A 12,439-nucleotide genomic window follows, 5' to 3' on the forward strand; every position below is an offset into this window, starting at 1 on the left:
CTTCGTTGGAAAACAAAAATATATATATATTGTTATGGAGATGCAGTTTTTAGTACCCACAAAAATTAAATTAATGCTGGTACGCACAGTATTGTAAATGCATTGTATGTATAATTGTTTTGTTATTAAATACAATTTCTTTTATTACACAACCCCATTACTAGACCGACCAGCTGAAGTGTACGACTTAAACCTGTGTCTGTTGTAGAGGTGACCATGTCATTTAGTCCAGGAGCTTCCTTCATTGTCTCTTGAAAAGAAAACCTTGGGGCTGAACTGTAGTTACATAGTGAGCAGTAAAGCAGGTGGTGCCTGGTTCAAGTGTAATGTTTGCACTGAGATGTATCCCTGGTTTCACACAGCTTCAGAACCTTCCCTGTTTGCATGCCCCAGTTTTCAGGAAACGGCCAGCATTGCTCTCTTGGTACTTCGCCAGTGTTGCAACACCATCTTGCACAGTGCTGCAACAGCCCTCTGCATAGAACTGACCCAGAAATTAGCTTGTTTTGTCACATTTTCCCTCTACTGCTTTGGGAATGCTTGAATAGTGGTCTGGGAAGTTCACTGAAATGTTCAGGGTCAGACCGTGGTGTTTATTAAAGTCAACACTAACCTATCTACATGTTGCTTGCCTTGCAAAATGTAATTAGTTTTGTGCTTTTCTACTCTAAGCTATTTGTTTTTTCCATCTTTTCCTCTTCAGGGTTTCTGCCAAACTACCTCCTGCCTGACTATGAAGAGGTGGTCAACCGGCCACCGACTCCTCCCCCTCCATACAGTGCCTTACACACAGGCCCATCCCCCGTGGCTTCTAGTCCACTGGCTCCTGAGCAGCAGGACAGACACTGTCCAACTATCCAGCCCACTCCGGTGACCCCGGTCTCCGACGGTCTGTGTTGCAGGCCCACCATAGAGGAACCACAGGCCCCCACCTTAGACTTCAGACCAAAGCCTGACAAGTCCATGCAGACAGCACAAGATTCAGGCATGATACTGCTGTCAGATGGGCTCAATAGGGAGGGACTTAATTGCCAGGAGAAAAGGAGTGGAGGTGGGGTTGACTCCTGCAAGGACGCACTGCTGAAGGACCTGTCAGAGGGTTGTGCTGAGGACAAAGATCGACTCCCCAATGGAAGGAGGAGGCGATTCACTGGGGACTCTGGGATTGAGGTGTGTGTATGCGGCACACGTGGGAGCAGCGGTTTAAGTGGAGCTGGAGGGACAGGCCAGGAAGGCCAGGAGTTGAGGGAGCTAGAGAGCCTGCTGGGGTGCGAGGGACATGACGAGGAGGAGGGGGAGGAGGCGGGCGACTTCTGTGACAGCTGCGGTCATCGAGCCTCCTTCAGTGTAGAGGAGGAGCAGGCGCTGGGCGGGCCGGAGAGGCGGGTCGTGCGGGGGCCATCAGGACCTCCTCAGCCGTCTCACCAGATAGGAAGCGCTTCGCTTCTCCCTCCAGTGTGCCTCCTCCTCCACACCATCAACGAGCAGGAGGGACCGCACCACAGCACCAGCAATGAACCGCAGGGCTGAAACACAGTTGACACACCTTTGTGTCATAGAGGGAAGGAGAGAGTACTTGAGACAGAGCGTAGAGGCATAAGCTTTTGCATTTGAGCAAGTGTTTTATGTCTAAATGCTTCCTAAGTGAGTATTTTTATGAATGTGTGCATCTTAGATAAAACAGGTGGGGAGCAGGATGTAGAATCTCAACTAAAAACCACTGAGATCCAAAGGTTGAGAAAGCCTACTCCTCCCCACACTGGAACAGTGGCCTTAACCTGTGTATCTGGGGTTATATTTGGGCAGCACAAGCCCTTTAACAGCCTCTGGCAATTGAGACTTCTCTCTCACACACACACACACACACACACACACACACACACACACACACACAGACAGTTGTCCTTCTCACACAACGAAAGCTACCGATACACAGTCACAGACTCAATAGCTGACGCTGTGACGTCAGGACAATCACTGCCCAGGATGAATGCAGCTCTCCTCACCAGGTGCTTGCAACAGTTCTGCAAAGCTGTTCTCTGCGGGCAGGAAACGTAAAAATTGTGGATTGAGTGCAGTGTGGGATTACCACTGTGTGCGCTTATGCAAACTGATTTCAGTACAGGGACACTAGAACAAGGCCGTGTGGGATGTGCCGTTAGAATTGTGCTTCGAAAGTGCTTTTTCAGCGATTTAAAAACCGCTCTGCCTTGTGCTGTCTGTTGTTCTTTATCTGCCCGGCTAGTGTTAGAGAGGTTCATTAACAAATTTTAATGTGAGCAGTTCCTATTTTGCACAAAACATATTTATCTTTATAAATGAAGCTTTCAGCTAAAAAAATCTTAACAGAAAATGCTTTCATTAATTTAGTCTTAAATTGCCTTACATGATTAGTCTGTAAGAAATGGACCTCTGAGAATTGTTAGTAGGGAATGCAACAGATTCACTTTATACACAATAATTTTTAAAAATGTATTCCTTGAATGTTTGCAGTACGTGCCTAACCCCCCCAAAAATGCAGAATTGTGATGAACAACAAGCTTTAGTGAAACTGAGAAAAGAACCAAGAAAAGAATAGTAAGCTTCTTAGAGATTACAGATGGGCAACATCCGACCTCAAACTTTTACGTCAGTCACATCAATAGATTACCACCTTCACCAGCTATACAGTATAAAAACATATGCATTTACACTCTTTGTATTGGATTTTCATATTAGCACAATTTTACCATGCTTTAGCCGTGGTATTCATTAACCAAACTTTTCACAACAGCCTCTTGAAGGGTCCATTATGGCTGATTTAAGTCATCTGGACTAGTGTGATTTTCACCAAAATATGGTTTGTTAACTTATTTTTGTCTTCTGTATTTGTGATTTTCAATCTGAGAGATGAAATGCTCCTTTTTAGGTCGAAAAAACACGTTTTAGTGTATTGGGGTTTCATCATTTGAGGGATATTCATCCATTACTCAACTTTATGTGAAGGTGATTAATCCTATAATGGCCATTGTTGAGGAGCAAACGGCCAGTGTGCACACCAACAGAAGTATTTAACCCAACAGGACAATTTAAGAATAAAATTTCATGTACAGTTGCGGCCTGCTGAGTGGAAAAATCCCTCTTTTGGAATGACAGCTAGATAAAAAATAAACTAAAACAACAGAAGCAAAGACCAAGAAACAGATATGGTAATAAAATAACAATTTGATTGTTGTCTTTTGTTATTCTTAATATCTAAATATGTCTATTATAAACAAGAGTTTGCACAATACGATATTTCTGACAGGCATGTGTTTTTTTATGATGGACAAACAGTACAAGTTAACAAGCAACATGTATAACGCAGCACTGCAGATGTAAAACAAAGACCACACAAAAACAGACTTGGAGCATTAATAAGTTATCAGTTCCATTAATGTATCTTCTTTGGAAGACTCTGAAATGCCTTTAAGATCCTGAATGTTTTAAACCTAACCAAATCTTACGGGAGCTGTAACACACTAGATGTTGATTTGATGATTAATGAACACACATTAATGTAAAACAAATTGAGCTAAGTAAAATATTTTCCCCTCTGAAATGAACTGGAACTGGTGACACTACAGACTTTCCTTGGAGCACCCTCAAAAAGGCACAAATTGCAATGTCTGTCGAGCACAAATGTTGCAGCCATATACCCTAAAACAATCTAGCAGTGGATCCCAGAATGTCTAGCATATGTTCAATTGTAAGACGAACTTTCTGTATTAACAGTAAGATGACTTAGTTGTACCCATCAATGCCTGAACACACTCTAAAGTGCTTTACAGTATATGTTCATGCTTTTTGTGAGTTAGAAAGTAATGTTGTGTAATTGTGGTACATGTATTACCAAGATGAGCTATTTTCAGCTGAATCCTTTAAACAATTATTGGAACTGTATAAAATTTCAGAACCACTTTTAATATTCTGTAACATGTTTGTGAACCAAATATTAGCTTTCGTAATTTATGAAATCATTAGTTTTATAGTTATGGACAGATTTTTCTCTCATTGTGTAGGTATTATTTTTTCTGTTAAAGAAAGATATAACTTCTTTTGAGACTTAATCCTGAAGTTGTGCAAAGGGTACGTTTGACTAACAACACAGTAGATGAGTTAACAATTTCAGGGGCATCTTGCCAAAGACACGTTTTCTTTCCTCACCAGTGTGTGTGTGTAAGGTGGTTTTGCACATATTCTTTGAATGTTCTGATCATAAGCCATTTACTACAACAACCATGATGGGTGTATGTTCAATAAACATACGATTTTAAATTCAAGCTGACTGTTATGTAAGTGTGATTATTGCGTGGAAGCTGTACTTGCACATCTCAAGATAAGTAATAAATAAAAACGAACATCATACTCTTTGGACTTGGATCAGGTTCAGCTATGATTTCCGGAAGTTGTTTTCTCCCAGGATGGTGACGTCATGACCCGGCCTACTCTGCCTCTGATTGGCTTGCACTCGTTGCCTTCGCTGGTTGGGTTGGTTGCACAAATTGTGGACTTTGTCAGCGAGACAATGGCTGAAGGGAAGAGGTAACAACCTTGTAACATGCTTCGTATCTTGTTTAATTTCCATGTAGCTAGCATTATAAGTCGAGCGAGTGGCGTGTGTCACATTTGAACCTTCACTCAACGTTAGCGTGGGACGGTTGACATTTGTTTTACAGTAACATTACATGATACGTATTAAATAACAACATGTACATTTAAAAACTTGTGGAATAATGTAACGTTTCATTTGCTGCAGCTAGCCGGCAGTCTTGACTTAGTAGAGAGCTATAACAGGAACTTAACTGTGATGCAATTTGAAGTTAACATAAGTTATGAAAAACTTCTTTTTTAAGTGCGGGTGCAAAAGGCTTCGTTGACAGCGCCGTTCACGTGCACGTCAAGGTAATGTAACTTACGATACTGTCATCGTCACTTCACAGCGGTCGCTAGCCTAGCTCAAGTGCTTCAGCTTAAACACTCACATTGTCTTGTGAGTAGTTATTTTGTAGATCATAACTGTTCTGTACACTCTTAATGTAAGTTCGCCGAGAAAAGTTGAGCTTTTAAGGGGCCCTTTTATTAGACAACACTAACAGTTTTTCACTGCTCGCCTGCCTACCGTGTGCAAACTGCTGACAGCCTTCTGTATGTTGAGGAGCAACTAAACCTACAGCCAGCTTTTCTGTGCTCAAACAGGATTATTATGGCAAGGTGCTGAAGAACTCCTCAGACTTGAAGACCAATGCCTGTGTGGCTCCATCCCAGCAAATCCCTGCCTTCATCTGCCAGGCTCTGAAGAAAGTGCACCCTGAGGTTACTGCCAGGTCGCTGGGCTGTACACTCTCTGTTGTTGCTTTAGATGTAATTACACCGCAACAATCACTGATCCACTGAGACTTGTAATGGGTATCCTTTCAGGTACTATGGCTGTGGTCTGGTGGTGCCAGAGTGCTTGGAGGGCTGCAGGATACTGGACCTGGGCAGTGGAAGTGGGAGGGACTGCTATGTGCTGAGCCAGCTGGTGGGCGAGAAGGGCCATGTCACTGGCATTGACATGACTGAGGACCAGGTAATGCACATCAGCATCACAGTGTCGCTATAGTGCACAGTGAACTGTCGGTGATGTATATGGCAAAGTAAAAATGTCTCCCCTCGGACTATTAGGGAAGGCTGTCACTGTCATGTAAACAACAGTATTTATGTACTGCGTAAGACCCAAATGCAACCAAATGTTATAGACTCTGACAAATAGCACTATGACTGTTCCAAATTAAATGTGCACCGAAAGTAGATGCTTCATTCAAGTCTGTGTTCTCTTCTAGCTTGAAGTGGCCAGGACATATTTGGACTATCACATGAAAGAGTTTGGCTACAAGAAGCCCAATGTCAGTTTTGTCTGGGGCTACCTTGAAGCCCTAGGAGAAGTGGGTCTGGAAAAGAGCTCATTTGACATCATTATGTATGGAAGTCTCTCTTTGTTTTGGATGCTAATGCTGTGTAGCTGTAAAATAATTTGTGTTAGAAACGTTGATTTTTCTCCCATAGCTCCAACTGTGTGGTGAATCTCTCTCCAGACAAGAAGCGAGTGCTGGCTGAAGTGTACAGCGTGCTCAAGGTACTGTGCTTTTCACTTGAGCGTTGGACTCCCTTTCCAATCAAAACAAAAACAAAACATGATAAGAATGTCTTGACAAAAGGCAAAACCATTTTTAATCATGACTTATTAAACCTATTAGTCTATGTAGTTTGCATTGATAGATTCACTACATACACTGTTTGACTGTGGATCTTTTAGGATGGTGGTGAGTTGTACTTCAGTGACGTCTATAGCAGTGGAAGACTAACAGAGGAGATTAAAAAACACAAAGTCCTATGGGGTGCGTCAAATTAATATCCTACTGCCATAAAAGCTCACAGACACGTGCCAAAATATCACAATACATTTTATGTTGGTAGGTGAGTGTCTTGGTGGAGCGCTGTGGTGGGAGGATCTGCTGCGATTGGCTGAAGAAGCGGGCTTCAGCCCACCACGGCTGGTTACAGCCAGTGGCATCACTGTCGACAACAAAGAACTGCAGGAAATTCTAGGTTTGATACTATATTTTTAATTTATTGATACAATTTTTAAAAAATTTATTAATATAATTGGATAAAATTGATAAAATGTATTTGTTACTTGTTTATTTTTTGTATTGCCTTGTTTGCTTGTTTCTAAACAGTAGCACAGGGTGGGTTGCAGTAACAAGCATTCATGCTCAAACTGGATAAATTGTGTAGTTGCACTGACTTTACAATCTATTTTAAGACAAAACTTAAATGTAAAGCCTCTTTTAATTATGTTGTATGTATTTTTAATTAGGTACTAGGGTTGGACTTAATTTGTGCTGCACAACTCTGGTTAATGTTTAACGCAGGTTAAACTGGGTTCTACTGAACTGGTATCGGTAACTGCTAATTGTGTTGGTGCACATTTTAGTGTTTTTAAACCTGGGCCCTATTTTCAAGTATTTTGGTGTTGAAAATGCATATTACTTCTGGGCAATTGTGCCCATCAGAATTACGTCCAAAAAAAGCATCTTTTTGCCACTGACAGGCTCAGACTGTTATACCAGGTGTATGACAACATCATGGAAAGGATCCGTACGAGTGACTCCCAGTGACATCCTTTGTTTTTAACCAGAAGCAGAAGTCTTGCTCAAGGACAGTTCTCACTCTAAAATCCCATGAGAGGCAAGTAGTTGCAGGAAGATGACGGTGTCGTAATGTTAGTTTGACGGGCACAATGGCCCCAAAGGAAAACTTTGCAGCCAATGCAGCCAGTTCGCAGTTGCCGGTTAAAACCATCTACTGCACTGATTCCAAAATGTTTTGTACCTACTAGTCATTTCAACACCAAAATCTGTGAAAACAGGTTTAAGAATACCAATTATACTTTGAGGGTCAGTTATTAATTGTTAAATGAATATATCAAACAGTAAATTATATATTGTTGTATTTCAGGTTGACTCCTGAGACATTTGTTGATTCTCTCATACCTGTTCTGGCAATACAGGTGACTTCAAGTTTGTCTCTGCCACATACCGCCTCTTCAAGGTCCCTAAAGGCAACACAAAGACCAGTCAGGTCGTATATAACGGGAACATTACAGGAGTAGAGGACAGCTTCCAGTTTGACTGTCAGTACACATTCAAGGTCTGTAGATCCTGCGGTAAAGGAGCAGCTCAGTGTTATCTTCTCATGCACGTATGCAAATTATGTCAGATGTGGGTGTATTTCACAGGTGGATGAAGTGGTGGAGGTTGATGGAGAGGTGGCCACCATCCTGTCCCATTCCAGATTGTCAGAGGACTTTACTTTCCAGCCACCGGGTGGCCCCTGCGAGCTCCGCAGAGTCAAACCTAAGGTCAGCGTCACAACTAAATTCCTGGATGTGGAAATGTCTTTTTCTTTGAGCACTAGAGGTCAGTATGTTTGTGGTATCACTTTCAAGTGTGTGACACGCCCAGAGTGCCCCACTGTCTTAACTGTGCACATAGTCTCACATGCATGTGTGCACCAGGACGCATGCTGCAAGTTCTTACACACATACCCACTCAAACATACATACGCACACATTCACACACACAAGGTCAAGCAGCTGTCTTGGAGTCATAACCAGACTGTGGAGTCCTGCTGGGGAACCTTGAACAGGAAGGAATGTTGTCTTCTCAGCTAATGGAATGCCATCTTATCAGCTCTCATGGTCATTCTGTGCACACACACGTCTACAAACACCATTTTACGTATTTCAATGACTACCCTAAACGTTTAATCACTCATGACATTTTACTCTGCTCTTAAGAGATTTCCATTTCGTTTTTGTGGAGCGAAAAAGTGAATTGAAAATCTCAGTGGTTTATCAAAATGTGTCCCTTGGTTCAACCTTTTGACTGCCTCTCTGAAGTAAATTCAGGCCTGAGATACTTTTCTCTAATCAACACAGGTAGTTGGTGATAATAGTAATTAAACTCCTTTTGTGTTTTTCTTGAAAACACAGCTATTGTGAAATGCAGATATAATGAACAACTAGTGTCTGATCCGTAAACCAGGAGTAGCCAACCATTTAAAAGCTCAGTGTGCAACAAGTTTTTATTCTGCAGTCTTGTAGAATTTGCAGGATATTCATTTGTGTTTAAGGCTAGAACATAAGAAAAGGTGAGAATTGCATCGGATGTAACACAATTATTACATGGAACTGCAAACTCCTAATGATTTCCGCCTTTATTGAACTGTTGATACAGGCAGGCATTGTGGATCCTTTCGAGCTGGTCCTTCAGCTGGAGAAACAAAGTCTGGGTTCAGCCACAGGGGGATGCTGCAGCACACGGTCTGCTGCCTGTTGCAAATGATGGTGGGAGGAGCACTGAGAAATACAGGCCCAGCATCATTCTGTGTATGCATAATAATTAACAGTAATTCAAATGTACTGTCTTCGTTTTGCCGACATGCAATGTCATTATGTTGTGTCTTCGTAACATTTCAAATGAGATTTCAGCAACTTAATCCTTACTTACACATAGATGTGTCTTGTCTTTGATGTTTTTACGCACTTCACAGTCATTCTCCTGGAAAACAGAAGATGCAATGAATTTAATTTATTGAAAAATAATGTTGCATCAATAAAATTACTTTGGCTTTATATCAAGGCAACATCTAAATAACACAAGATTCCAAACTTGTACGTAATCTTGAACAGTGTTGGACACTGCAAAATAATTTGGTTATATTTATAAATAGATTTTTTTTCCATTTGTCGACAGTCTTGGACATCTAAATTCCATGTCCATGTCATTCACACCTTCATCAGGACCTTTGCCTTAGCAAACAACACTAGTTCTGTTGTGTTACCTCTAACGATAATTGATTTGTTTAGGCAGTATATTGGCAGGTTTTGCATCTGTATGAGCTTTGCATCAGTGTTCTAACTAATATCTATATTGATGTGTTAATTATTTTCTGTTAAAGGACAATGGATGTTGTCAATCAACTGAATGTTCCATTTACATTTTTGTACATATGATATAATGGGTTCTTTACACCACTGCTGCATAAACCAAGAACGAGTCTGCTAAAGAATGGAAGGTGCATAGGTAATTTGAAATTCAGTACAAGTCACTGATTGAAAGACACCCATTCTGAAACTATAAAATGTCGGCAATGGTTCCCAACCTGGTTGTCACGGTACCCCATGAGGTCCTAAGAAGGGATCAAAAGAAGGAGAAAGAAACATATATACAAGTATGGTTCCTCTTTTTCTCTTCTATGATATTCTTCAAATTAAACAATCTGACAAGGGAAATGGTTCCTCTTTTTCTCTTCTATGATATTCTTCAAATTAAACAATCTGACAAGGGAAATGGTTGAACAGTTTATAACTCATATCCATGTTAAGGCCCTAAGCTGTGATGGAAGATCACAAGTAGACAGTGCTTTATTTTATTTCACTTGTCAAAACGTTTGGGAACCACTTCTGTAGGAGACATAGTTTTGCATGAATGTAGGGGGATTTAGGTGCATCAGCAGGCCCTTATATGAACTGTGTAATGCAATGCAAATAAATAGAAAACGAATTGCCATGTAGTTTTATCAACATGAGAGTTTAAATACAAATGTGACATTAAAAAATAATTTATTTTGCATTATATTGTGCTTGTGTTACTTTGTCCATCTTTACTGATATGTCATTTTTTTAAAATCAAATACATTTTAATCATGCACATCGGTTATCTCCTGCAGTAGCACAGGCTATATGTTAAAAAAGTCACGAGTAGAGTCCTGTCTGTCTCTTAACATGAGGTGCACTTGTTTTGGAATTTGATTCGCCAAGGAGGTTGCGGGTGCCCCGCCCCCCGGTCAGCGGCCCCTCCTGATTGGTCACCACCGTCGCCTGTCTCGGGGACATCAGGGGAGGCACGAGTTGGCCCATAAGCCTGCGCTCGCGAGTCGTCAGTGTCGGACACGTAGTGGGAACGAGCAGGTCCCGATGCACAAGTCACGGCAACCCTCGGCGGAGATGAAGGCGGACTCCGACTGGCTCTGATTTTTAAAAGCCTTTTTCATTCAGGAGGTTGGTTGCCAATGGTTATCAATATGGCAGAGCAGTTATCCCAAGCACCCACCGCTGCAAAAATGGCGTCACTTAACCGGGTCCGAGCTTTGGCGATGATTTTGCTTACTGTCACTGGCTGTTGTGTCACCCCGACAAGTGGCAAGGAAGGGTCCGAGGAGACCGTCATCATTGGGCTCCGACTGGAGGACACGGACGACATTTCCTTCATGGATAGGGGCTACCTGCGGGTGAGTGAGCGGTCTCGGGTGAAATTAAGGGTGTACGGGCAGAATATCAACAACGAGACCTGGTCCAAAATTGCTTTCACGGAACATGAGCGGAGTCGGGCGGTAGGGAGCCTTGACAGTTCCTCGGAGGATAACCAGAGCCAAGAGGACTCGTCCAGCTTGCATCCCTGCGGTATTAGGACTTCGGATATAATAATATTGCCCAACATCATCCTGAATCGAAAGACGTCGGGAATAGTTGAAATTGAGGTCAAACCTCTGCGAAAGACGGAGAGGAGTAAAGCGTATTACCTTTGCATCGCCACCGCGACACCGGCCGCGGCCGGGATGCACGACCCGTGGACGGAGAACACCTGGATCTACCACAACGGTGACGACACCAAAGTGATAGTGGTGGAGGAGAAAAAGTTTCTGTTGCCTTTCTGGCTCCAGGTCATCTTCATCTCCATGTTACTTTGCCTGTCGGGTATGTTCAGCGGGTTGAACCTGGGGCTCATGGCTCTGGACCCCATGGAGCTCCAGATAGTCCAGAACTGCGGCACGGAAAAGGAGAAGAATTACGCCAAAAAGATAGAGCCGGTCAGGAGCCAAGGGAATTACTTGCTGTGCTCGCTGCTGCTCGGGAACGTGTTGGTGAACACTACGCTGACCATCCTGCTGGATGATATCGCCGGCTCTGGGTTGATAGCGGTGGTCATGTCCACCATTGGAATAGTCATTTTTGGGGAGATCGTGCCCCAGGCCATCTGCTCCAGACACGGCCTCGCTGTCGGCGCTAACACCATATTCCTCACCAAGTTCTTCATGCTGCTCACCTTCCCTGCTTCATATCCGGTGAGCAAGCTGCTAGACTACCTTCTGGGACAGGAGATCGGAACCGTGTACAACCGGGAAAAGCTTCTGGAGATGCTGCGCGTCACGGACCCCTACAACGACCTGGTGAAGGAGGAGCTGAACATCATCCAGGGCGCGCTGGAGCTCAGGACTAAGACCGTGGAGGACGTGATGACACCGCTGAGAGATTGCTTCATGATCCCGGGGGATGCCATCCTCGACTTCAACACCATGTCCGAGATCATGAAGAGCGGCTACACGCGCATCCCGGTCTACGAGGGCGAGAGGTCCAACATAGTGGATCTGCTCTTTGTCAAGGACCTGGCGTTTGTGGACCCGGATGATTGCACCCCGCTCAAAACCATCACAAAGTTTTACAGCCACCCTTTACATTTTGTGTTCAATGACACCAAGCTGGACGCAATGCTGGAGGAGTTTAAAAAAGGTGAGACTGCTAGATAGAGTAGGCCTACAGCTGGTCTCACTGATTCACTTTATTTTGAAGTTATGAAAAGCCCGCTAGATAAAAGGAGTCAGAGAGCTTCTTCATTTTCAGTCTGTTGTCCCTCAAGTGAAAAAGGTCACAAAGGTCAGGCTGGCCTTTCACCTGTCCGCCCTCCCCCTTGGATGAGTGAGGGCAGACAGGTTATAATAGTATATCTCAGGTAGTATAATACAAGAAGTACATGTGCTGCTGCTCTGTTTATAAAAAAAGGTGTGTGTGGGGGGGGGGGGGGGGTTCTTGCCC

At 43.1% G+C, this 12,439-nt stretch overlaps 3 protein-coding genes across 8 annotated transcripts in view; all 3 read left to right on the top strand.

Moving 5' to 3' along the window:
- wbp1lb (WW domain binding protein 1-like b) overlaps positions 1 to 4,301 on the top strand; it is a 23,582-nt gene extending 19,281 nt beyond the window's left edge. For all 5 annotated transcript variants that reach the window (XM_046048359.1, XM_046048357.1, XM_046048358.1 and 2 more), the window contains exon 4: positions 704 to 4,301. In XM_046048359.1, coding sequence (XP_045904315.1) covers positions 704 to 1,530 — 827 coding nt within the window. In that variant the 3' untranslated portion in view covers positions 1,531 to 4,301. The remainder of the gene's footprint in view (positions 1 to 703) is intronic.
- A 177-nt stretch (positions 4,302 to 4,478) lies between these two features.
- On the top strand, positions 4,479 to 10,202 carry as3mt (arsenite methyltransferase). Its single transcript, XM_046048362.1, has 11 exons — positions 4,479 to 4,563; positions 4,875 to 4,923; positions 5,218 to 5,345; positions 5,440 to 5,590; positions 5,844 to 5,980; positions 6,067 to 6,136; positions 6,317 to 6,398; positions 6,478 to 6,609; positions 7,574 to 7,713; positions 7,802 to 7,924; positions 8,802 to 10,202. The coding sequence occupies exons 1-11, from the start codon at positions 4,547 to 4,549 to the stop codon at positions 8,907 to 8,909; spliced, it is 1,137 nt and encodes a 378-aa protein (XP_045904318.1). The 5' UTR covers positions 4,479 to 4,546; the 3' UTR covers positions 8,910 to 10,202.
- Positions 10,203 to 10,510: 308 nt separating this feature from the next.
- The window catches only part of cnnm2b (cyclin and CBS domain divalent metal cation transport mediator 2b), a 37,798-nt gene continuing 35,869 nt past the window's right edge, over positions 10,511 to 12,439 (top strand). For both annotated transcript variants that reach the window (XM_046047980.1, XM_046047981.1), the window contains exon 1: positions 10,511 to 12,136. In XM_046047980.1, the coding sequence (XP_045903936.1) occupies positions 10,639 to 12,136 (1,498 nt within the window). In that variant the 5' untranslated portion in view covers positions 10,511 to 10,638. The remainder of the gene's footprint in view (positions 12,137 to 12,439) is intronic.

The sequence above is a fragment of the Micropterus dolomieu genome, linkage group LG04 (assembly GCF_021292245.1).
Source record: "Micropterus dolomieu isolate WLL.071019.BEF.003 ecotype Adirondacks linkage group LG04, ASM2129224v1, whole genome shotgun sequence".
Classification (NCBI taxonomy): Eukaryota; Metazoa; Chordata; class Actinopteri; order Centrarchiformes; family Centrarchidae; genus Micropterus; species Micropterus dolomieu.

Bases quoted from the DNA above. Each gene is read 5' to 3' on its own strand.
- as3mt (XM_046048362.1), top strand. The intron at 7,714-7,801 runs GTCTGTAGATCC...TGTATTTCACAG, and splicing joins ACTGTCAGTACACATTCAAG to GTGGATGAAGTGGTGGAGGT. The intron at 7,925-8,801 runs GTCAGCGTCACA...CTGTTGATACAG, and splicing joins TCCGCAGAGTCAAACCTAAG to GCAGGCATTGTGGATCCTTT.